Source organism: Rhinopithecus bieti, unplaced genomic scaffold, assembly GCF_001698545.2.
Source record: "Rhinopithecus bieti isolate Rb0 unplaced genomic scaffold, ASM169854v2 scaffold_11919, whole genome shotgun sequence".
NCBI lineage: Eukaryota > Metazoa > Chordata > Mammalia > Primates > Cercopithecidae > Rhinopithecus > Rhinopithecus bieti.
In genome coordinates this window covers 1,360,345-1,386,100 of record NW_016807055.1, presented here as the reverse complement: position 1 = coordinate 1,386,100, position 25,756 = coordinate 1,360,345, and the positions used below count along the sequence as shown (strand labels likewise).

At 44.1% G+C, this 25,756-nt stretch overlaps 1 protein-coding gene across 4 annotated transcripts in view; it reads right to left on the bottom strand.

The window, feature by feature from the left end:
• The window catches only part of SLC44A3 (solute carrier family 44 member 3), a 74,430-nt gene that overhangs the window by 21,695 nt on the left and 26,979 nt on the right, over positions 1-25,756 (bottom strand). For 3 of the 4 annotated variants that reach the window (XM_017879787.1, XM_017879789.1, XM_017879788.1), the window contains 3 exons: positions 14,692-14,857; positions 7,033-7,189; positions 4,531-4,617 (listed from right to left, as the gene is read on the bottom strand). In XM_017879787.1, coding sequence (XP_017735276.1) covers positions 4,531-4,617; positions 7,033-7,189; positions 14,692-14,857 — 410 coding nt within the window. The remainder of the gene's footprint in view (positions 1-4,530; positions 4,618-7,032; positions 7,190-14,691; positions 14,858-25,756) is intronic. The other variant, XM_017879786.1, reaches the window with a different exon arrangement.

Genomic DNA, 25,756 nt, shown 5'->3' with positions numbered 1-25,756 from the left:
GTACATTCACAAATTTGCAGGGTCACCAGGCATTGCCTCAGCAGCTAGATGTCTGAAAAGAATGAGTCTGAGTCCTTAAGAAACGACGTTAAGACACCAATTTGGGTTCATAAAGAACACATTTTAGTAAGCTTTAATAACACATGCTCTAATTTATTGACTGGCAAACAACTCCCTGTTGTATGCAAAAATGAAAAATCTATGGAATTCTGCTATTTGCCTATAAAGATTGAAAAAAGGATTTTCTAGAATGTTCAGATCAGTTTGGAACCATCAGGAAGAATCCTGGGGCTCACCGGTGGGTTTCATACTTAGAGGAACATTGACCTAAAGCCAACATCATGGCTGGGACAGATGCCTGTGTCCACAATGGACAAGAGATGTGCACTGAGGGAGGCATTTTCATGAGGAACTGTGTGCAGACCCCATAAGAAACAGTAAGTACACCATTCTTGCTGAGTGCTTAGCCTGTAGTCTCACAGCGGGGTTCTTAGCCAGGCCCCTGGACAGTGCTGGGAGGGAGAGGGGAGGCTGCAAGGTCCTTTTGCCTGAAAGTCTCTGAGAACAGCCAGCCAAGACTCCCAGACGCTTTGACCGCTAACTTGCCTGAGGAAAGGAGGAGGGGCCAGGCCACCCTGACCAGCCTTTTCTGGATGGATAACTGCTTGATTACAGTTATGGTGAGTTCATCATCTTCATTGCTCCTTCACCTTTCCTGTCCTCCTCCACAAATTCTGCTGTGTAACAAGATGCGCTCTGCCAGCTCTACTTGTACGGACTCTGGCTTTGCAAGGAGCAGAAAAGAACATCCCCAGGTGGTGGTCATGAGTCCTCCTCTGGCTATTTGAAAAATGCACAGTGGTTAAGGGCTTGGGCCTGGAGGCAAAACAGACTTGGATTCAAATCCTAGATCTGCCACTATGTGCCTTCTCTAAGCCTCAATCTCCCTATCTGTAAATTGGAGACACTATCTCAGAAACTAACAACTGGCCACAAATAGTGGCTCATGCCTATAATCCCAGCAGTTTGGGAGGCTGAGGCAGGTAAATCGCCTGAGGTCAGGAGTTCGAGACCAGCCTGGCCAACATGGTGAAACCCCATTTCTACTAAAAATGCAAAAACTTAGCACGTGGTGTCATGTGGTCCCAGCTACTCCGGAGGATAAGGCAGGAGAATCACTTGAACCCGGGAGGCAGAGGGTGCAGTGAGCCAAGTTTGTGCCACTGCACTCCAGCCTGGGCAATAGGAGCAAAACTCCATCTCAAAAAAACAAAACAAAAACAAAAAACCTAACAACTGATATAATGCAGGAAAAGTGCTCAGCATACCACTGGCAAAACAGTTGATTGCCAATACCCACAGCTGTTATTGCTGTCGTTAGTAGCTGGTGATCTCCAGTGGGTACTCTATACTCAGGTCCACTTCTCCTACGAAATTTCCCCTAATTACAGAGTCAAATGACCTCTCCCAAAGACCAAGATTTTCCTTTTCTGAACTTCCACAGCCCTATCCCAGTGCTTAAACATGCGCTTTTCTGTACAGTCATATGTCTCAAGCATATGCCCCTTACTGGCCCCTGCCTCCCAACAGCTAGCCTGTCAATTTCTTGGAGGCCTGGCTTTTGCACTATACAGTAATGACTCTATATCACCTCTATATCGCCATGGTCCTTGTCCTTATTATACCCATGAAGAAATAGTCTGCATACAGCATAAACACATGGTTGCTGGATGAACACATGTGTGAGGTGAACATGTAATTTTTTTCAGTATGTACACACTCAGTATTTATGATGTAGGGAGAAAAGTAAATGAGAAATTATGAGATTGAGAGTTTCATTCCCCACCTTGCAAGTGAATGCCTGTGCAGCCTTAGGCTGGGTGTTTGCAAAATGCAGCAACTGCCACCTGCCTCCCTACTAGGATTTAGTGAAGATGGATTACGCTTTTAAGAAGCAGTGGGAAAACCCAACCAGCTCCTTGATGTTAAAAAAAGATGAGCATCTGAGTTTTGATGGTGACAAATGGATATCATTCTCTTTTAGTATTTCCCAGCTCCTATTCCACAAAATGAGGAACATAAAATAGGGTTCAGCCTTTTAAAATCTGATTTCCAGAGACAGAGATGCCACAATGTCCCCCAGTAAGTCATTCCAATGCAAGGAAATTTCTGAAAAGGTGAATCTAAATTCCTTTTCTCACTTTATGCTCACTTTCCTTTGTCCACTGCCAAATGAGGCTGACAGTTGCTCTGATTACCATTTACAATCATCTTTATTCTTAAACATTTTCATTTCACTCTGCTTTCCAGTAGTCGACGTAGACCAGAGGTGACCCTTCCTTCTCCATTAATATTCACACCAATTCTTGTTTTTTCATTCTTCCTCCTCTTCCCAATCTCCTGAACCTTAGGCCTCTGAGCATCACCCACATCAACTGGCACCACCCAGTTCTACAGGAGTCACCACAAGGAAAAGACACTATGAAGCTGGTTTAGCCACAGCCTACTGCACAGGCACCATGATTAGAATCTGAAAGACCTATCCCTGTTTGCACCACTGACTCACTACAGAAGCTGGATCAAGGCTGGCTTAGGTTTTTGGGAATCAGGGATCATTACTCCCGTCGACACATCTGTTATAAGGAGTCGTCACCTTTAGGATGGTCATTATGGTGTGGTTAACATTAATGTCACTTATGAGTTTGGAAACATTTGAATTACCAAGGGAAATGGTCCTGGATTAATTAAGGTGGTGAAATTTCAGAAGGCAGGAAAATACGTACCTCAGGATAACAGAGTAGAGAAAACAAGTGTGAAAACGGAACCAGAGGTTTTCAAATGTGTTTTAGCAGCAGAGACCTGTCCTCAAATGAAACCTTCAGTACACTCCCACACTCCCACCCCTAACCACATAAAGTGGAGTTGCTCTGGCTGCAAGGCCGGGCAGTATAGGCATGGTATGGGGCCAGGGTCCACCTTTCCTCCACCTTACCCATTTCTCTGCCCTCCTAACGTGGTGGTCCCCACAGTGTCCACAGGAGCCTCTAGGCTTCCAGGGGCCAGGATGAAAATCATGAGTGAAAGAGGGATGCAGAAAGTACCTGAATTCCCGTAATACAGTGAGAGGGGATGACAGGTCAACCCTGGGGCCTCGTATGGCCATATGGCCAACATATTTGTATATCAATGGTCTCATTCATTGCTTTTGTCTTTCTAGTCTATTTATATGTTTCGTAACCTTTATTTTTCATGCATATATATTTTATCATAGTTAATACATTTTTGCAATGCATCTCAAAATATTTATGAAGTTGGTGTCTGGATACATATACAACAGCTATAACATCTAACACCATGACAAATGTATTCAAAGGGTTTGGACTGACTTGTTATATGTACCCCCCATTCTGAAAGGTCCTATGGTATTTGATTGTGTTTTACACATGCTGGTTTATAGCAATCCAAATGAAAACTAAATACACTCTAAAATGTTCTCCAAGATTATTAAGAGCCTAAAAATAGACCTTACTATAAGAAGGCTACATTTTTCCCTGAATAATGAAAAGTATTATAAATACCACTTATAAGACATTAAACATAGATGGTCTAATTAGTCCCTTTACTTCTAAAGGTAAATTTCTTAGGGAGGGGGCAATTATAAGAAGTACTTTTCTAAGTGAGATTTCTGTGAACGTTCAAATTATAAAACAGCCTGCTAACTTACAAAAATACTGCTTTGTGTAAATTTGACTAAGGACTATTAAAATCTCCTAAATGCTCTAAAGAGAAACACAACATATTTAAATTTCCATTAATTTGAAAATTTCAGGAGAGGAAAAACATCTGAAATCCAAACAAGTGCAAGATACAATTTTTATAAGTTTAAAGGCATATTTATAGCTTAAAAGGAAAGACTGGTGAAATCTATGAAAATTAGGGAGGCAATTCTTTTCCTAGTTCAGGAAAATTATAGTTCTTAGAGAAGACACTGAAAATTAGCTCTTAGTTGATATACATTCATTATGCTAGGGTTTCTAAATACTCCTTCTCCTCTTTATTTCTGAAAAGAGAAAAACTTTCTTTTAAAATTTGAAGCATGGTTTTAATGGCCTATGGTTCTAGGGTAGGGTCTGCAAACTACAGCCCAGGAGCCAGTTCCATCACACCGCCCGCTTTCCTCTGGCAGGAGCTAAGAACAATTTTTACAATTTTACAATGGTTGGGAAAAAATCAAAATCAAAAAAAGAATATTTCTTGACATGTAAAAATCATATGAAATTCAAATGTCAGCGTTGATAAGTTAAGGTTTATTAGAACATAGCCATACCCATTCATTGACATTTTACCTATGGCTGCTTTCCTGCCATGATGGCAGAATTGAGTGGTTGTGACAGAGAGACTGGTCTGAAAGCCTAAAATGTTTACACACTTTGGCCCCTTAGAGAAGAATTTGCCAAACCTTGACCTAAGAGATGGAGCCCACCTTTGGACACTTCTGTGTGTTCCTGAGGCAAGAGGTAGGAGACGTACCTGGTTGAGATGGAGCAGGTATTTGTCAAGACACCAGAAACAGCAGTAGCAGCATCGGAACAGGTACCTCGACAATGCACCATGCTGCTGGATCAGGTTGAGACCAAAGGAACAGAGTCAAAAACAACACAGGAAAGAAGACAAGCAGGCAGTTTCTGAGGAAACACAGTTCTTACTTATGCACCTAGGGAAACACTGGTGGCATGGGAGAAGTTCTATTTTGTGCATACTACTATTACTACTACTAATTATGGTTCTAGTATTACTGAGGAGAAACGTTTCTGTCATGTGGCCTTACGTGTTAGGGGTGCTATTAGGGAGGTTAGTCCATACTGAACAGCAAAAGAAAAGCAGGTCTTCTGGTTCCAGTTAAAAAAAACCTCTCTTCCCCCTTCATCTGCCCTTAAGTGTCTGAAATAGTACACTTTGCCTTTTCAAATCAAAGTTTATATTTATGAAAAATTCACATCCCAGAAACAAAAAAACAAATAATACACTGTAGATACTAGTTATGTGCCCACATAAATAAAGAATCAAGTTTAACTTTGGAGGACATAAATGCTGTAGTGAGATTTTTGGGGGGACTAAAGTTCAAGGGATAAATTACTCCCCTGAAATATAACTTGAACTCGTGCATAGCTCAGGAATGAATACTTTCATGAACCTCTTGGGGGAGGGGTGCTTGGCGGCATCCTACCCACTCTCCAGAGTGAACACATCCCTGAAAACAATCCTGAAATAGCCTAGGATGAGGACCCCAGGAATAACTCAGCCTTATATGGACATTTTCTCATCCCAATGTGAATTCAATTGGATGAAACTTGATCTGGACACTTTTCAGCCTGGCTGTGTTGGTGAATGAGCCTATTGAACTAGGGAAAATCACACGGTGGCTGTGTGAAACATTTAAATTGTAGACACAGTGCTGGCCAGTAAGGCTGCTGAGGAAGAAATTGTTTTTTAACCTAAGAAAGGACACATTTTCCCAATAGTGACATCACTAAAAGCAATTTTGGCCCTTGGTCCTTGTGGAATCTGGGAAGTGATAAATAACCTTTTAGAACACAGTCAGAGAGACCTTGGGCCTTCCACTGACTTCTCTTTTAGATTTATGAAAGGCTGTATCCCCAGAGAGTTTAAGATGCCTAGCTTTAGGAGGGACAGCAAGCTCCTCGCTGCTCATTAATTTATGATTATTACTAAGCACGCACAAACATATCACAAACAGACTTAAAACAAAATGCTGTCCTGTTCTTCAAGAAATCCTGCAAGTTTCCTAAGATTGAAGGATTGATTTCAAAATGCAGGAGCCAAAAGTAGTTAGTTTTGTCCTGGATATGGAAATGCCTCTTCAAGTCACCAAAATGTGGCCAAGCAAAATATTAATAGAAATACAAGAAAATATTCTACAATCGGGGCAACTGCTTAGCATGCATTTCCAGATAAGGAAGCCAGATAATTTTATGTGTTATCCAATCAATTGCTTCTAATTGATAAACTAACTTTAAACCTTGATTATAGATTTTAAAATATCAACAATTCAGATATCTTTTTAAAAAGCAAATGAAAACAATTCTAAAATATAATGTAAACCTATTGGTAAAATTTCCTGAATTTACTAAGGACACATAGCTATACCCAAAAGGTTGGAATTAGGTAAGTTTGTGAAACTGACTAAGTCACCAACTCTGAGGTGGTGACAGGGGAGAGATTAACATTGTGTGAGAAAGAAAAGTTGGGAAAAGTCCTGTCTTCCCTTGTTTGGCAGGCCAGAAATACCATGAGAACAGCTGTTTTCCTGGTGTTCCGGTTTCCACTGGCATTCATAAGCAAATGTGCATGGAAATAAAAACTAGGGAGGAGAAATCCCCCGGGCACTTCAAAGCTCTACAGTTTTCTGTCCTTTGAGCTTAGATGTAGGTCAGCTTGACCATTTCTCACTCTCAAGCGCATGTGTGCACACACATGTACACACACACACTCTCTCTCATTCAAACCCTCTCCTTTTCTCCCTCCTTACTCCTCACACACACCGGGAATTTCCCATGACAGCTCTGGGAAACACAAAAGGCAGGCAATATTTTAGCATTAAAACAGAAATGAACATATATTATTCCTATCGTAGGGTGTATTTTTTCACTTAAAAAGGTATGATAAATGTTCACAAAAACCTTGTTTAAATTTCACCTTAAGAGTTCATCCTGTCTGTTCGCCATTTACATAAGAAGGAAAATCAGCTAACTCAGAACTACTCCCTCCCCACACCATCTCCACTGAGTTGGAGAAAACCCAATCAACAAAACCATAAACGAAACAGAGGCTCTGGGAAAATAAAAGGTTTGCTGGGAGAGGCGGGGGATGGGAGCCGAGGAGTGCAGGAGCTTTCCGCACGGCTGCTGTCACAGGTCACATTTCTGTCCTGGGACCTGCTGTAGTTTTCCAGTAATTAAGTTTCTGGCAACCCAAACATGGAACGTGCTGTGTATCAGGAGGTAGCCTTACCTGTTCTTTCAGCGCGTTTTGCATGTACATGACAATGATTCTTGGAACCCTCACCACAGGGATTAAAAATGATCCTTTCACAACGGTTCCTTGATGGTAGAAGAAGAGAACGGAGAGAGACGAAAGGATGGGACGATCAGGAGGGTCATTTTTACTTCTGGAAATAGGGAAAAGGACAGCATTTTAAAAACACTTTTTATAAAGCAGCGAAAACTCTCTGGTTCTAATCATCTGTGGCACTAACAACTTAGAAAGTGGTGACGCAATAGGCATTTGGCAAACTTTTTCTACTCCTTGGTAGCTTCGGTTAAATTGTTTCTTGTATTAATTTAATTCGTTTTGGTGCCACTCAATGCTACAAACAAAATAAAACAGAAAAACTTAAAAAAAAACTGATGAGTTAAAAAAGTTTCCCTCTTTATAATGCCTAGCCCAACCACTAACCCTTTAGCGTGTTGTTCATCTCATTTTCACTTTCAGAAGTTTAATTGTATCACAGTCTTCAAGGTTTAAATGACACAGGACTATACATAAATATTGCCAGCATTCACCTGGTGATTAAAAAATCATCACCAAATCACATGACCAGGATCCGTGGCCAGAGAGGTAACAGTGAGCTCCTGCTTACAGGAAGGGGACAGAGAGCCCTGGGTGCTTGGCTCCTGCACAGCTCTAGGCTCCCCAAATCCTGCTGGTTTCTACTCTGCTCTTTAAAGGCCACTTCAGTGTGAATCATTTACGGGACTTGTCATGACGCAGCTCCCAAGAATGTGTACAAGTCAGTTTCACAGGCAGGGGAAAAAAGTGAGAAAGAACAGAATGGGCACAGCCATCACTCTCCCCCAAACCAGAAAGATAAAAACAAAGGAGTGGGGGCTGATGCCACCCCACGGGTGACCCTCTGAATTCCCGCTGAAGCCAGTTCTAGAAAATAAGGCCTTTCTGAGAAGCAACTTCACAGATTCCAAGTGAAGCTTGGTTTCTTTATAATGGATTATTCTACAACTTGCTCTGGTTGCTAATAAGTCACTATGAATTAAGGTTTTGACAGCAGCCTAGGATTTGAGAGAGGAAAAGGAAGGCAGCCAGAAATGTTTCAAGAGTTGGCAATGGCTGCATTTTGCTGTTACTCAAATCAGCCAGGAAGAAAAAGAGAACATGAAAGTAATATTGGGAGCTGAAAACTGCAACCCAGTTGTCCCACAAAAAGAGGGATGTGTGTTTCAGCCCAGTATCATTTAAAATAGGAAAAACCACAGAAGCTATTGCTAATAGAAATTCATTAGATCTGATAAACTAGAAGAGTAGTGTAGGCCAGGAAAATCTGACACACTTTTTTTCCCCTTCCCTCATTTTTTTTTTTTTTTAAGGAAGAATGTTTACTTTTCCATTGAGGAGATTTATGTGCCTTAGAACTTATTATGGTGCTCAAGAGGGGAGGCAGGGAGAAGAGGACAACACCTGCTTTCCATCTGGCAGGGAAACACATGATTCATAGGCCACTGTGAATGGGGGCCCTGGGGTTAGCCCTCCAGGTATTAAAGTTTGGGGTTAGGCATCAGCTTTCTGAGGTTTCACTGTGATGGGGTTAACCACTTCAGGCAGAGGAGTGCCTGCACTGCCTCAGCTTCCCTAGTCTGTAACACATCCTGGTAATGGCTCGAGGCTCTGCTGGGCTTGGCTGGAAGAAGATGCAGAGGTTCCAAAAGCTGGGTTATCACGTGATGAGAGAGGGAACTTAAAAAGAGAGCCCTTTCAACCCAAGCCAGCCCACGGAGCCAGGAGTCACTCAATACCTACCCTCAAAACTAGAAACAGTCCTACAGAAAAAAAAATGGCTAATGAAGTGCTGTGTCTCTGAGGCCCCTACCTCCTCTCAGACTCATTTCCATGTTCAAAGGTAACGTCATCCTGCCACCTCTCCCCTGCTGTGTGTGGCACTAGTGCCTCCAGCTCTGTCTCCCTCACAACCAGCCAAACCTGCCTGCAGGAAGAGGATCTGACGCACCAAGTGATGCTAAACATAATACTTACCTCTGGACTTATTCATATTTTAAGAATTGACCTGGGGGACAACATTGCAGTGTTGAGCACATGGGGCAACCCAGCAATGAGTGTATTAGGAGGCTGGTGAGGGCTGGGCCCCCAGTCAGCCTTCCTCATCTCTCTCTAGATCTTCCCACTGGGCCACATGCTCCCCAATTCTGTGGGTAGTGGCAATAAGGAAGACACAGGCAGTGTTAGAGGGTAAGGAGACTCTAGCATATGCCCGACGAAGCCCAGCTTCCCCCTTCCTTTGGATGTGTGGCTGCTTTGAATGTTAATGGTGCCTGGCTCCCAGAACAATGAAGCCAGGTCCCCAAAATACCACATCAACCCAAGCTGTGGGGCAAAGGGTTTAATGGTCCCATCCATTCAAGTCCCCTAACAGCTCTGGGTCATGGTACAAAGTACTGTTTTATAATTTCTAGTCCCATCAGACAACAGAGTGCATACAGCCAGGCAAGCCACATCATGGTCCTAGAGACAAGCTTTAGCTCTAGTTAGATCCAGCCTCATGCTCACTAAGAACTCTTCTGATATTACGGAAAATTAATTTTGTGCTGAGGCTCCTGGACTAGGTGTGGGCTGCATGGGACAAACGGCCTCCAACGTAAAGCTGGTCCCAGCAAAGGACCATATGGTCCCCTCAGAGACCATGTCCCTTCCCATATTTCTTACAACAAACTAACTGCAAGATGAGGCTCGGAAGTCTGAGAATGTTGTATGTTTCTTTCCTATTCTACAGAAAATGGAAACCTTTATTAGAAATAACAGGATTATTTAGCTGGCCTGGGTAACTCTTGCTAGGTTAGGAAATTCATCTGTCTCTACCTAAATTCCTTAGGCTCTGCTATGAATCCATTTCCACTTCTCCCTCAGCAGATCCAAAGCTGCTGGAAACCATCTTTTGTATATCTGAAAACGATGATGAAGTCACACCTCAAGTGTCCCTTCACCACCTTGAAGGGTTCTAGCTCCTTCCTATCACATCCCTAACACCACCTTTATGGCTCTCTCAGTTGATCCCTCTTCAAGCCAATGGTTACAAAAAGTAAATTCTACAGACTGACCACGTCCTGGTACCTGATGGTCTTTGTATGAACGCTTCAGCCCTCACAGTGCTTACACGAACGACAAAGATGAATGCACCCTGGCTATATTTAATCCTCACTGTGAGTGCAGGCCAGAAAAGGACATGAAGAATTGTGAACTTTGAAGATAAGGAAAAACCTTGAGGTTTCAAAATTAGGCAGAAAATCAAAAAGGAAGCAGAGCTCTTTAATAAATGGAATGTGCTAAAATAAATCATTGTGTGTTATATTATACATTATTTTTTAATCAAGTAATATGTAAAGTATCTTACAAAGCCAAAAGCACTGCTAGGCTTAACAGGAAAAACAGCAGTTTTCTTCCCCCATTCACAATTCTGTCTCCCTAGAGATAATATTTTCGTTGTTATTAGAGAACTCACTTCCACACCTCAAAATTACATGTTCTTACTGCTATTTCTTGATTTTTTCCGCTTCAGATATTGTCCACTGACTTTTCTACTGTGAAAGATTCTGGTTTTATATTCTTACATAGCCTAACTCCCCCAATCCCCTCACACTCATTTTCCCATTCTTCCAATGTAATTACATCAAAGTTTTTAGTTAATGCTTAGTGTTTATTATTCATACATAGATAATATGTGCTGTAAATAATATTCACAACTGATCCAAGTAGCATATTCCAATTAGATTCCCTTCCTGTACAACTTCTTTTTTTCTGAAGTTAATTGTTTCACATTTTTTTATTAGCTTGGATTTCCATGGGCCTCACCGAATGCTTCACCAATGTGTAATGCTTTTCTTAACATGTTCGAACGCACCTGGTATTCCCTCAGTTCCATTTTCTTTTCACAGTGACATCTCTCCTGGAGTCCATTGTCTACCTTGGACTGGATGCTTTCCACGCCTGCTGCACAGCTACCCTCCTGGGAATTCCTTGCTCTGCTCTGCTCTGCTCAAGCCTGTTTTCTAAAACTCATGTTTTCCTCTCTGGCTTACACATTAGTTTCAGGGGGGAACATGCCTCCTAGAAAGGATGTGGGCAGGGAAGTCTTGGGACTGCCTGTGCATGACTTTATTCTTCCTTACCCTTGACAGGTAGTAGGAATAGGCACAGAACTCTAAACTAGGTATAGACTGGCTATACAATTCTAGGTTGGAAATTATCTTTCACTAGACTCCTGTAGCCTTCCTCCATTGTTTTTCTGGTTCAGAGTTGCTGTTGAAAGTCAGATCCTATTCTGGGTCCTTGATCCTTTGCCTGTGATCTTTTTTCTCTCGGGAAGCTTCTGGGATCTTCTCTTTACTTGTGTCCTCCAGCTCTGGGAAATTTTCTTTGTTAATTCCCTCTCTTCTTTTCTTTGTTCTGTATTTCTGGAACTCACATGAGTCAGCTAGTGGGTCTCCCAAATTTATCCTCTTTTAATCCTTTCTCTCTTATTTTGTGTCTCTTTGTCTTTTTATTCTACCTTCTGAAAGAGTGCTTCCACTTTATATTTAATCCTTCAACAGAAAATGTTCACTTTTGTAATCATACTTTTAATTACTCAAGGGTCTTGTTTTCTCACTATGCCCTTCTTCTGTTGGTGGGAGGGGATTCTGGCAATATATCTTTGTTCTCTCTGATAATATTATAGCTTGTTTTGTCATTTCATTTTGCAGCCTGCATTGTCTGTGTTTTCTCTAAGCTCATTTTATTTGTACATTTTGATCTTCTTCTGTCACTTAGAGGCATTCATCATGTTTAATAATCACTGGTAAACAGTTCAAATTGAAGAGTGAGGCTCTCCAGAATGACCTGGAAGCTCTGTGTGAGGAATGTTGCTTGTTGTCTGATGAACTTCACTGTTTTGCTAGGAGTCAGGGAATCCATTTCATTGGGGGGCACCATATGGCACTATCTGTAGGTCTTACTTTGGGTTAGGCAGTTTCTCCATAAAAGCATCCTCTAACCTCTTCCTAGGGAATATCAAACGAGCTGCCAATGTTCTGGGAGCTGAACTGTGGAATGGGGGGTGCTGGTGTGTGTGTGCATGGGGCCTCCCTTCAGAGTTTTTAGGCTTTCACTTACTCACCCTGCTTTCAGTACAGAGACTTGCCCCCAGCCTCAGCTAAACCTGATACCCCAAGTCTGGCCCTCTCTGCTTTCTCTCTCTGGAGAACAAACTTCCCCGTCTTCAGCTGGTGTGGAATTTGGGGGTCTAACTACTCCTTAGGAAGGCTTTCAGCTAATCTTCGGAAACACTTTTTATACTTGAACTCCTGAGCCTCTCTGGGATTCTGGGGCTCACTTCAGGGTGCATCTTATTTGTACCTCCTCATGCAGCCAACACACATGGACAGGCTGCTTCTGCTTTCTCCAGCGGGCTTGGGGCACCGCTCCACCTCCCTCTCTTTGGCTCTCACCATTTGGTTGGTGTTTCTTATCTGCTGTCATTGCCTCTGTTTCTCACTGTCCTGGTGTGTTTGTGCCTGAAAATCTTTCAAGATTTTTTGAGTGGCTGGAGAAAGGGAAGAGATTAGGAGATAAACACATATACTTCACTGGAAGTCCAAATTAGAAGTCCTCATTGAAAATGCTTTGGTTTTGTCGTTCTAAGATAACACAAAATTACTGTTAGGCAAATATTACCTACCGGCAAATTTGGTTAGAATACTCTCTTTGCCCCCCTACCTGGGAGGAAGCAATACACACAACCCACCTCCGGTTGCTTGGAGGTTCTCAGTGCCAAGGGCGACAGCCCCTCTGTGGGTCCTCTGGAGCCTCTAATGATGCAGGCTCCGGAACTGCACCACTACATTAAAAACCCACAGGCCGGGGCGGTGGCTCAAGCCTGTCCCAGCACTTTGGGAGGCCTAGGGCACGGGCGGATCACGAGGTCAGGAGATCGAGGACCATCCTGGGCTACCACGGGGTGGAAACCCCGGTCTCTACTAAAAAATACTCAAAAAACTAGCGGGCGAGGTGGCGGGCGCTTATTTCCAGCTACGTCGGGAGGCCTGAGGCAAGGAGAATGGCGTGAACCCGGAAGGCGGAGCTTCCAGTGAGCTGAGTCCGGCCCGCGCACTGCCAGCCTGGGGCTACAGAGCGAGAAAACCCTCTCAAAAAAAAAAAAAAAAAAAAAAAAAACACAGTGCTGGCCGGCGCAGCGGCTTACGCCTGTAATCCCAGCACTTTGGGAGGCCGAGGTGGGTAGATCACAAGGTCAAGAGATGGAGACCATCCTGGCCAACATGGTGAAACCCCGTCTCTACTAAAAATACAAAAATTAGCCGGGCATGGTGGTGGGCGCCTGTAGTCCCAGCTACTCGGGAGGCTGAGGCAGAAGAATCACTTGAACCCAGGAGGTGGAGCTTGCAGTGAGCCAAGATTGTGCCACTGCACTCCAGCCTGGGTGACAGAGCGAGACTCCGTGTCAACAAACAAGCAAACAAACAAACAAACAAATACCCCACAGTGCTCCTTATCATCAGGAGGAAACTGCTCAATGGCAGGAATCACCCCTGGCGGACTCTCTCCCCATGAAGCTCATGTTTCTCTATCATTTGGTCTAAGAGGCTGGAGGAAGATCAGCCCTATGAAGAGTAAACTTCTGTTTCTGAGCCCAGTCCTGCCATTGCCCTGGCTGGGTTCCTCTGTCCTGTGGGCTCTCACTGCCCCAGGGTGAGTCACACACACAGAAGAGGTAAAGCATTCAGGGGTGTGTGTGTTTGTGTGTATCCTCAATTGCTTTCATGATGTGAAAGGAATATAACCAGAGAAGCATGTAACTAATTCACTGGTTCCTAACTATAATATAAATTATATTTTGTAATTACATACAATTCCTTTAGGATTATTTTTTTTCCCCAAGCAAACATTATCTGATTTTGCAGAGGACAAAGTGAGGCTCACAGAATTTACTGAAGTATATTCAAAATAGATCAGTAATTTTGCTGTCTGAAGTCAATTAGGATGGATATTCATAGGGGAGTTCGACTCTTCCTTTTTTTAATATTAAAACAATGGCAGCCGGGTGCGGTGGCTCACACCTGTAATCCCAGCACTTTGGGAGGCCGAGGCAGGTGGATCACGAGGTCAAGAGATCGAGACCATCCTGGCCAACATGGTGAAACTCCGTCTCTACTAAAATACAAAAATTAGCCGGGCATGGTGGCAGGTGCCTATAGTCCCAGCTACTTGGGAGACTGAGGCAGGAGAATCGCTTGAACCCGGGAAGTGGAGCTTGCAGTGAGTCCAGACCGTGCCACTGCACTCCAGCCTGGATGACAGAGTGAGACCCCTTTTTATCTTTCAAGTCTAAGCAACATGATCTCTTCCCTGTTTGGCTTGTTTCTAAATTTTCTGGCTTAAAGTAAAAAGGTTGGAAATGTGACAGATTCAGGGTATACTATTTCTTCTCACCACCAAATGAGCATACAGCTCAATTTTTAGCTTAGTCTTTTATTCTTGCCAACTCCTTTTAAGGGGCTAGGTCAGCATTCCCAACTATCTTTTGAGATATCAGCATGAAGCACATAGATAAACCACACAGACAAATCAATAGAAAAAAAACACTGGACCTACCTGTTGAAATAGCAAGTAACCACTGCCCCCGCTATAGTCATTTGCTGGCACGCAAGGATGAATTCACTAGTCCAGATGAGGCCAAGTAAATGGTAGGACCACATATACCGAATGCCCGAAAAGGGCTTATACTCCACTTGGCCGCCTTCCATAACCTGGGCAGCTCCTAAAGTTTCAAACACAAACATGCTTTACACCAGTGTTGTCCTAAGCATGAACCATGGTTCAACAAGCCATGTTTCTTTATGCTTGGCCTTTGGCATTACATAAAACAAATGCCAAAGTCAAGTACCCACCATAATTTAAAATATACAGAGCAAAAAATCAAAATCAAAAACATACATTTAACTTATAAATAATACCAACGGTGATAATGACAGTGACCATTGGTGGGCAATTTCCAAGACACCTGACATATACTATAATACTCATCCCACTTTGTGGATGTGAAAACTGAGGTTTAGAAGAGGCAAGGAGGCTGGGTATGGTGGCTCATGCCTATAATCCCAGCACGTTGGGAGGCTGAGGTGGGCAGATCACCTGAGGTCAGGAGTTCAAGACCAGCCTGATCAACATGGTGAAAGTCCGCCTCTACTAAGAATACAAAAATTAGCCGAACATGGTGGCAGGCACCTGTAGTTCCAGCTACTCATAAGGCTGAGGCAGCAGAATCACTTGAACCTGGAAGGCTGGGGTTGCAGTGAGCCAAGATCACACCACTGCACTCCAGTGTGACAGAGGAAGACTCTCCAGGTAACAGAGGAAGACTCCACTCTCCAGGAAAAAAAAAAAAAAAAAAAAAAGAAGAGGCAAGTAACTTTTGTAAAGTCTCAGAGCTCAGAATTAGTAGAAGGAGAATATAAATCTGAACACATTGGACTCTAGAAATCCGTAGTTTTCCTACCACACGACTTTGTGATGCAAACCAAACTCGGCACATTGATGAAACCACACAAAGCTATTAGTATCACGTTATAGAATCCTACCTCACCAAAAATTTAAACTTTGTAAAAGAGACAAGGGTCTTTGTTATCTCAAAAGGATTTATTTCAGATTTCATTTCAAGAGCAAACTCTTAGCACATTTAAAACCTCTACTGGGCCTCAGTGTTAAACTTCCCAGGTTCAGATCCCAGCTTGACCCCTTTGTGGGTAACCCTGGACAAGTTATTTGGCTTTCTGGAGTTTTAGATTCCTTATCTGGAATAGCTGGAGGAGTTTTAGATTTCTTATCTGGAATAGCTGGAGGAGTTTTGGATTCCTTATCTAGAATACCTGTTTCCTGGTGGTATGCTGAGCATGGAGTGAGATTACTTGGAAAGCACTTGGCATAGTATCCAGACTGTAGATAGATCGCGCCGTAAGTGATCATGGTTTATTACTATCATTACATTTCAGGAGCAGAGTGCTACATTCAACTGAGGCCAGCAAGGTCACCTTAACAACTTTTTGCCATTCACGTGGCTATACCCTGCTTTCTTTTCTCTCCTCTAAAGAAGTCCTTGAATTAGCTCTGCTGGTAAATCCACTGGTAAACCCAAATTTACTCTGCTGGTAAATCTACTGGTAAATTCACTGATAAATCCAAATCCCAGCTTCATGGCTGCATCTGATTTCCAGATCTTTTCCCACTATGGATTTCAAAACAACTACTACTGGGAAGAAGATGCGTGCTCTGGTCTTTGGTGAAAGCTATAGCTTGAAGAACATTTCGAGATTGTTTCATATTTCCTGTCATAGCTATAAATTGACTTTAGGTTCGTCATTCAGGAGTCCTTAGAAATTCATAGTAGGGTCTGTGTGAAAGAAAGGGGAGGATGTCCGTGCTGTAGATCAAAAACTGATTCTACTGACTAAGGCTGATCTTAATTCCCAAGCTCTACGTTCTGCTGAACAAGACTTACATTGTAAGAAACAGTGGAGCAGCCTGATATACAGAGAGGTTAATATTTTATGAATGCTGGGCTCACTTTGGCTTGGAGGCGATCTCTGTTTTGGGTAATGCATGGATGAATGCCTATGCTTTTCTAAAATGGAGTGATTCAGGGCATACCTCAGGAAACATTCCCAATTCCAGAGGAGGTGGCCCCTCCCAAGCAGAGTGCCTGTTAGGTAGATGAGGTCAGTGGACTTTGAGAACCACTCTGGAATTTCAGAAGTGCTCTGAGCCAGGGAAGAAGGACCTGCTCCTCCTACAAGGCCCAGCAGTATCAGCGACAGATTATGCTTTTGCAAAACTAGGTTTACAATATCACGAATAGTTTGAGGGCAGAGAACATTTCCACAGAACAGGAAGGATGATTTCTTCAGACAGACAAAGGTAAGTATGTCCTACAGGACCTGGATGCTAATGGGGGCCAGACTCTCCTCTCAGCTGCCCTGTGCTGTCAAGGGCACATATGCACACACCTCCCAACCTGGCACAGTCAGCGGTGGGAGCAGCTAAAGTGATGAGTCAAGATCCACTTGGACATTATTTGGCATTCCCCCAAAGAATGGCATTTGGCATTCCCCAAAGAAGTTGAACCCGCAAGTTATTTTTAAGTGATCACTATTGTTTCTGAACGTCCTTATCAAAGCCATCTTCTATTTGTTCCTGGGGCTGTTTAGGACTTTCCTTTAGGGCAGGGTTTGTCACCGACGTTGTGGATCAGATCTCCGCTGGGGCTGGGACTGTCCTGCTCACTGAAGGGCGTTAGCAACATGCCTCGCCTCTCTACACAGATGCCAGGACGCTCTCCCTCCCCTCCCGCAGCCACGACAACCCAAAAATGTGTCCACATATTGCCAAATGCCACATCAGGGGCAAAAAGTCACTTAGTGGGGGGCACTTGAGAATCATTTGCTTTAGACAAATGTTCAGGGGCGCTCTGGCTTCAGGGCGAAAGCAGGGAAACAAGTTGGATGCGGCTTCGAGCCTGCGGTTGCAGGGCCTGTGGGTGGGGCAGACGTGCTTAGGCACACATGAGTGCCCTCTCCTGGATGGCTGTGTCAATGCAGGCAAGATCCCCTCATCACATGACAGTTGCTTTGTCTCTATGGACTGGGCACTACAGCTACTATCATGGATAGCTAATGGGTGTTAAACGGAAGTAGACTATGGGTAGATCCCAATATATGATGGATCTCTGGGGATGGTGGTGGGAAGAGCACTGAATTAGGAGAAGGTTTGGTTCCAGGCTCAGCTTTGGAATGTGTGACAAGCAAAGTGGGCCACAGCTCTCTGATGGTGAAGATGAGAGTAGACAAGATGAACTTGGGACAGTGATTACTGGCTTGGGCTTGAGAGTCACACAGGCTGAGTCACATCTCTGCACTGTGCCCTGAGCAACCTCGGGCAAATAGTGGGACTTTTTTGAAATCTGCCTCAGCACTTGAAATCAGAGGATAGTAATACCTACTTCTCACACCCTTGGTGATCTCGTCCTGTCTTGTGGCTTTTAGTGCAATACACATAGCTGTTATGAATTAAGTATAATAAACAGGTAAGGCTGTTAGAATATTAAGTGCAATAGGGTCAGCTACAGTGAGTGCCACACAGGGTTAGCTATAAATGAGATATAGGTAGATAGAATTTCAATTCTGAAATTAACTTACACATTTATTGAGCATCTACTGCATGCTGGTATTACACTGGACCTCAGTTATTGGGGGAACAATAAATGAGGCAAAAAAAAAAAAAATCAGAGAGAGGATACTGTCTGAGTTACTATCAGAAACTTACATGCTCCCATATCGGTCCATTCATTTCCCCTTCTTCTGCACAACTGTTTTATAAATCCCCCCTTCAACCTTCAAGAGCTTCCTTCCCAACCTCACTCTCAGCCAATGATCTTACCTCCTGTTTCACTGAGCAAACTGATGCAATCAGAAAACCTCCACTAGTGCCGACCACCTCACACCTAACCTGCTATCAACACAGGTCCATAATCTGAGCCCTCTCCCAGAACATCATATTAATAAATGGTCCATGATCCTACAGCCACACTTCACCAGATCCCACTCTTTCTCACCTGTGTGAACATAACTTTTCAATAATTTTCACCCTCTTCATCAAAATCTTTCTACTGAATTATTCTCAACTATCTCTCATCTTTAAGAAAAATCTACTGTGGACTCTTCCCTCTTCCAGCTTCCTCCCCATTTCTGTTCCTTTTAACAGCGAAACTCCTCAAGATTGTCTATACTTGCTCTTGCAATTATTTTCCTCCCGCTTTCTCTTCACCTGCTCCAATCATGATCATTCAGTGGTCAATCCTCAGTTCTTCCTTTAGCGGCAGCACTTGCCACACTGCACCACGCACATCTCTGTGAAACCCTTTACTCGCATTCCAGGGCCCCACACTCCACCCTTTCTCCTTCTGCCCCCTGGTCACTCCCTGTCAGTCTTCTTTGTTTGTTCTCCCTCATCTCCTGGGCATCCTGAAGTGCCTCAAAGCACAGTCCTTGGATTTCTTCCCTTCTCTATCTACATTCATTCTAATCTCATGGTTTTAAATACTATTAATATGTTCCCAAGTTCCTAAATGTAAATCCTAGCCAGGACCTCCTCCACTAACTTCAGACTCAGATAGCTAACTGCCTACTTAACATCCCCATCTGGTGGTCTAAAAGACATCTCAATTAAAGCAACTAAAAATTAATTTCTGATCTACCCCTAAAATGCTATATTCAAATTGTTGCCCCATATATCAGTTTATGGCAAAGTTATCTTCCAGTTGCTCAGGCCAAAATCCCTCAGAGTCCTCTCCGATTCCTCTTTCTTTCATGTAACCAGAAAATCCAATTTGTTCTACCTTCAAAATAGATGCAGAATTCAATATGTCACACCACTTCCACCATTATGACCTATTCCAAGCCACCATCCTCTTCTTACTGAATCACTGCTATTAAAATGTAGTCAGGTCAAGTTTTTATTCTGCTTAAAATCCTGTAAAAACTTCCCAGTTCAGGTTAGAAGCCAAAGTTCCTACAAAGGCCAGAAAGGCCCCAGGATCTGACTGTGTGCACCCTGACTTCCCCCTGAACCAAGCTCTCCCTCGCTCACTCCACTCTGGCTGAATAGGCTTCCCTTGCTGTGCCCTAGAACTCCGGCCTCTTGCCAGTCCCTGTGCCTGGGCTGTTTCCCCTTGCTTTAGATGTTCTTATGGCTCTGCACTCACCTACTTCACCTTCTCAGTGAGGCATCCCCAATCACCAAATTTAAAATGACACCCTGCCCCCTCATGCATTTCCTATTTGTCCTTTCTGCTTAATTTTTCTCCATGCCACTTATCAACTTTTAAAGTACTATAACATTGACTGATTTATTTTATTTAAGGCCTGTCTCCTTCTACCCTCCAAACTGGAAGAAAAGCTGTATCTCCAGCATTTTTAACAGGGTCTGCACACAGTAAATATTTAATAAATATTTGTTGATTGAATGAATGAATGGATATATCTTCCTCAAGTAATATATCTATTAAAGAGATTTGGAGATAATTTTCTAGAGATCTTCCTTGAGAGCATCAAAATAATCTGAAAGATATTCATAATGCAGTTAGCTGTAAGTTGATATTATTAGCAAGCTTTAAAGCATTTCAAAAGACTAAGGTGATATAATGATTGTTGCAGATGGCAGTTCCTTAAGGAAGGCAGTGCAGCTGGTTGGGATAATTCCCCAAGGGAAGCAGGCCTAATGTGGAGGGGTTCTACTTTCTAGCACATTCTGTGCACTTGGCCTTGTCCAGCACACTGACCCAAGGGTCCTGCCAGCCCCAGTCTGCTGATACTCATCCTGCCTGTGTCTTGCACTAGCTTCAGCTTCTGCTCTGGTAGCATGAGGATTAGGAAAAAAGAGAGGAAAGTCTCATTGACAGGCAGCCTGCAATATATGAGCTCTTCATGTATCCATCTCATTTCACACCCATGACACTGATGTGATGTTACTCCCTGGGTCAGCACCCCTAACTGAATCCATTCAGGTATGGAACTGAGCTAAGAGACACAGAAAGAAAAAGGCATGGTCCTGGCCCTCACATGTTCTTCCTCTTGTGGGATGACAATACATCTTGCTTTATTGTTCATCGCACTTATCACTAAGGAATGCATATTTCCTTATTCACTGCCTCTCTGCCCACCCACTAGAATGTCAGGCCTGAAGAGCAGAACCGCTGTCTTGTTCACTGCTGTATCTCAAGTACCCAGGGCATGTAGTGTGACTCCAGGGCTGACAGGGCATACAACCTCATACAACAATGAGATAAATCATTGTTGAAAGAATGAAGAATATAAAATATGCAAGGAAAAAAACGGAGGAGAAATAGATCTAAGTATGGCTGATAAATTTATAGGAGATTTTCCGAGAAGAATAATACTCAAAACCAATCTTGAAGAATGACTAGTTTGAGGAAGCAGTTTAGGGGGAGAGTTGGGGTGAGAGGTGGGCAGGGGAGGGGATTCTAGAGGAAGATCCCAACAGGAGCAAAGGTATGGGGATGTACATGAAGACTGCTTTCCTTTGCACCTTCCCAAAGGGACCAGGAACTTCTGAAATGCAGGAGCTGTTACAGCTCTCTCCTGTGCAACCTCCCTTTACTCTTTTCCTAGAACAAGACTGGGCCACTAGCAGGCTTTTGCAAAATAACTTCAATTATCTTCTAGATCTCTAATAACTTTAAAAAACAGACAATTTTCTTTTAAATTGTGTTATTGAATGTGCCAGAGAAAGCAAAGAATAAACCACAGGACTGAAGGTACTAGATGTTTCTTGGTCAACATTAATTCCTAATACAAAAAATACATATGGTTCCTTATTTGCAAAGCAAAGCTCTTGTCTCATCTCAGCCTCCTAATATCCTGTGAGGCAACCTTACATCAGTTTTCCATTGCAAAAATGGCAAAAAGGAAGCACAGAGGCAGAGCCAGCCTGGGTTCCAGGTCATTCGATGGGAAACCTATGGAAAGCCCTCTGTCTGACCCTGCTGCCTCCTTTCCAAGCCCACCCCTTTGGGTATCCCAAGTACATGGTGTATGCTGTGTGCAGCCCTGTGATTAAATCTAACTGCAGCACAGACCTGGAGGGAAGCCCCCACCCCTGCAAAAATCCAATATAGGTCTCTTCTATTGTACAGACTCTGGAGCATCCAGACCATCTTAATGACCACTGGAGGTGACCAGGTCATCTGAGCTCTTTCCAACCCACCAGATTACCAAGGTTACCACAGTTTTCACTTTTTCCTATTGGATTTTAGTAGTTCCTGTCATATTGCTGGTAACAGACAAATCCCAATGGACTAATAAATGTCATTGTTGGGTGGTGCAGGATGGAGTCTTGATAAGATCTGCTGAACAAAAAATCCCCAAACAAGTCGGAATTTGTCAACTAGTTAAGAGAATGATTAACGGTCATTAAAAAAATAGTACATCTGGGCAAAAATGATCAACTCAAGTTTGCTCCTATCTCTCTTTTTTTTTTTTTCTAATGCAGCAAAAAACAGTATTCATTCAGCCATCTGACACAACTTAACTATTTGTGTGGCTCACACCTATAATCCCAACATCTTGGGAGGCCAAAGAGGGTGGACTGCTTGAGCCCAGGATTTCTAGACCAGCCAAAATCCTGTCTCTACAAAAAAAGTACAAAAATTAGCTAGGCACAGTGGCACGTGCAGCCCCAGCTACTGGTGAGGCTGAGGTGGGAGGATCACTTGAGCCTGGAGGTTGATGCTACACTTGAGCCTGAGCAACAGATTGAGGCTCTGTCTCAAGAAAAACAAACAAAACCAACAAAAACAACCATTTCCACACTGAGGACGCCCACACACAAAACCAGGCGCTAACTGAAGAGTGTGTCTGTTCCCCTGAAGCTGCTTGTGGGAGGTGGATTGAGACAATCGGGCACTGTGCAGCGGGCTCGCCACCCGACCACCTGGCGCCTCTTCACAACAGGTGAAAGCGGCTCAGAGTCCCTCTCAAGTGTTAGCTGGGGCATCTTCTGAAGATCAAAAAGTGATGCAGCTGCTGATCTGCCCAGCTGCAGAACCAGGCTCTCTGGCACTGGTGAAAAGGCCTCTGAGAACAAAGGGGACCCTGTGCACCTGGGTCGGCCACAGGCAGGTGGAAGGAGGGGACAGGTGATTTGGTTTCTATGATGCCTGACCCCAACGGGGTTGGGGGGGGTGGCTCTGCGTGGCACCTTCTCTCCTGAAAAGCCTAAAATCGACCTGCTCATAGATGCCTCCCATAGGTCCGGGACACCCAGTTTCCTTTCCGGCCCCTCGACTGTTCTTGCTGTTTGCTGCTTGCACTGACAGTGAATTGTCACACTTCACTGCGTGATCCTGAGAGGTGGCTGCAGAATGACACACTACCTTCAGCCCTGAAGAATAACCTCCAGGTCTCTCTGCAGTAGAGGCCACTAAGCCCTGGGCCCAACCTAGGCCTAGGCAGGGGCACAGGCTGGCAGTTAAGGGGCACAGGCTGACAGTTCACGCCCAAGCCGGCCTTAGGGCTTGTTCCTCTCTAATTTCACTGGCCTGGGCTCTTCCCTTGACCCCTGTGGCCAGATCCTCTCCTTGTGCTGTCTTGACCCCCGCTGCATCCCCCTTTGTCTCTTTCTGTATTTTCTGACCTGGCAATTTCCAGCCTGCCTTCTGAGAAGCCCTCCCTGACTCGCAGCGTGGGTTACAGCCTTGTTCCGGTGCTCCCGCAGCTCCCCAGATTTCTCTCATCATCATATCCATCAACCTTCGCTGCAATCACACGTTTCATTGTTGGACCATCCTGATCGACTGTAAGTACTGAGGGCAGAGAGACGACCTCAATCTTGTTCCCTACCTCCCACTAGTGCCGTGCTCAGCACCTCATCCCCACAGTGCCCACCAAATACTTCTCAATTAAATTAAAACCATCCCTGCTCCAAAACATCATGGGGTCTAGCCATAGACACAGTTCCTCTTACCCAGATTCACAGCCAACAGGAGCCCCCTGGCTGGACTGGCTGCACCGAAGAAGGCAGGAAGAGGAGGGTCCTTCACTGGTCCTGAGTCATATTTCCTAAGAACTCACTGTTTCTCTGGTGATTCTCTAGAGGCGAAGGTACAAGCCCTACAGTGCCGCTGCCCAGGGCCACTGCCACCACCTCTATCACACCTCATCCCCAGCTCGCTCTGGCTGTCAACCTCGAGCCCCAGACACATTATGGGCACAGCTCACATCCACCAGCCAACTGCTATGGTCCCCAGTGAAGCTCAGCTTCATCCTGAGCAAATTTGAAGAGGCCTATTTTTATTTCCTAGCTTTCAATCTCAGATGCAAGGGAGGTGTAAGGTAGTGGAAAGAGCACAGGCTCTGTTCCAAAGCTCTGGAGTCACAGCACGTCATGCCTCCCAGCTGTATGACCTCGGACACATGACTTCCTCAGAACCTCAATTTTCTCGTCCGTAACTTGAGCATAACAATACCCACGTCACATGGGAACTGTGATGCCTGGCGGACAGTACATAAGAAAGCATCCATACAGAGATTAGAGTCTGCGACATTTTCAACAAAGGTTTGTTTCACTTCATGCACCGGGGCCATTGCTCTTCCCTTCTGACCAGGGCTGAGCCCACTTCAAGCTCCCTTGAGGAAGACCATCCAGTGCTGAGACTTAACCTGTCTCATGATATCTATTCTCCCCTCTTTTCTTGGTAATGGAACCTCTGATTTTTAAACGGTGCATGGCTGCTGAAAATGAAACTACATTTCCTGGTGTCCCTTGCAGACAAGTGCTGCTATGTAACTGGGACCTGGCTGGTGAGGTGTGGGTGGAAGCGCCACCTGTGACTTCTGGGAGGGGCATGCTCGCTTTCCTCCCTGCCACCCTCAAGGTCGGAATAAGGCATGGCAGTGGGAGCCTGAGCAGCCGTTCACTATGAGGTGGAAGCAAGGGTAGAGGCTGCAAAAGAAGAAAGTGGGTGCCTGAGTCCTTGAGCTCTAGGGAACTAGGCTGGAATGGATCCTCTCCGCGTGGACTTCATCTGTGTGACAGAGAAATTACCTTACATCCTACTTTAGCCACTGTTGTTTTGAGTTTTCTTTCATTCCCAGACAAACCTCATTCTGATGGATTATACTCCTTTGAGCAACGTTCCTCCCTGGGTAATTATCAGAAGTTCACTGCAGGCCTTCAGCGAGCTTCCAGGGAGCCCCCAGCAGAAGAATGCCCCTATGCATCTCTGAAGGTGGAAACATAGGCCTCCAAGGGCTGCATCTTCCAGGGAGCCTGCTGACTGTCTTGGCACTGTGGCCTCAGTTAGCTCCAGAGGAGAAGGAAGGGGACTGAGTTACTAAGAATCTATTACATAGCAGCTGTTCTTACTTATATAACTGGAGCCGATAAAGGACAAGATAAACTTGAGAAAACATTAAGGAACTGCATCAGCCTTGCTGCTTTGACATCAGCTGTGGCCCTTATCTGTCTGGTAACAGTCTCAGGAAGCCACTTACTCTTTTGTACTTGCATCCATGTGTACTGAATTTGGGTCTTAAGGAAATCAAAGAGGAGTTAGAAGAGATCTAGACAGTGCCACTCTAAGTGTGGTCCACAGACAAGCTGTCTGACCTCACATTGTTAGTGAGATAAACAGCTTGTGCCAGAATGTAGATCAACTGCATCACTAAGCACGTTGTTTCTCAGCTGACATTGTTTTTTCCATAGCAAGACTTTCTCAATGAAGGAAGCAATGGATTGATGTCCATTCTAACTAAGCTCCTTATCTGGCTTCAGACTGCACTCTGAATAGTGCTGCTTTAAAATATGGTTGCCCTGTTATGGAGCTTTACAAAAACATATACTAGGTCCCACCCCAAACCACGTGAATCAGAATCTCTGAGGCTGGGGCCCAGATAACTGCATTTTAATAAAGCACCAAAGCCGATTCTGAGGAATAGCCCAGGTGAAGAACGACTGTGTGGATATGAAAAAAGGATGGAGGAGAGAATCTTGTCTTTTCAGGACCAAGGCATGTGAACTATGAGTTTGCTTTAAACGTACAATGGCTCTGCTGGGCATAACACTTTTTTTTTTTTTTTTTTTTTTTTTT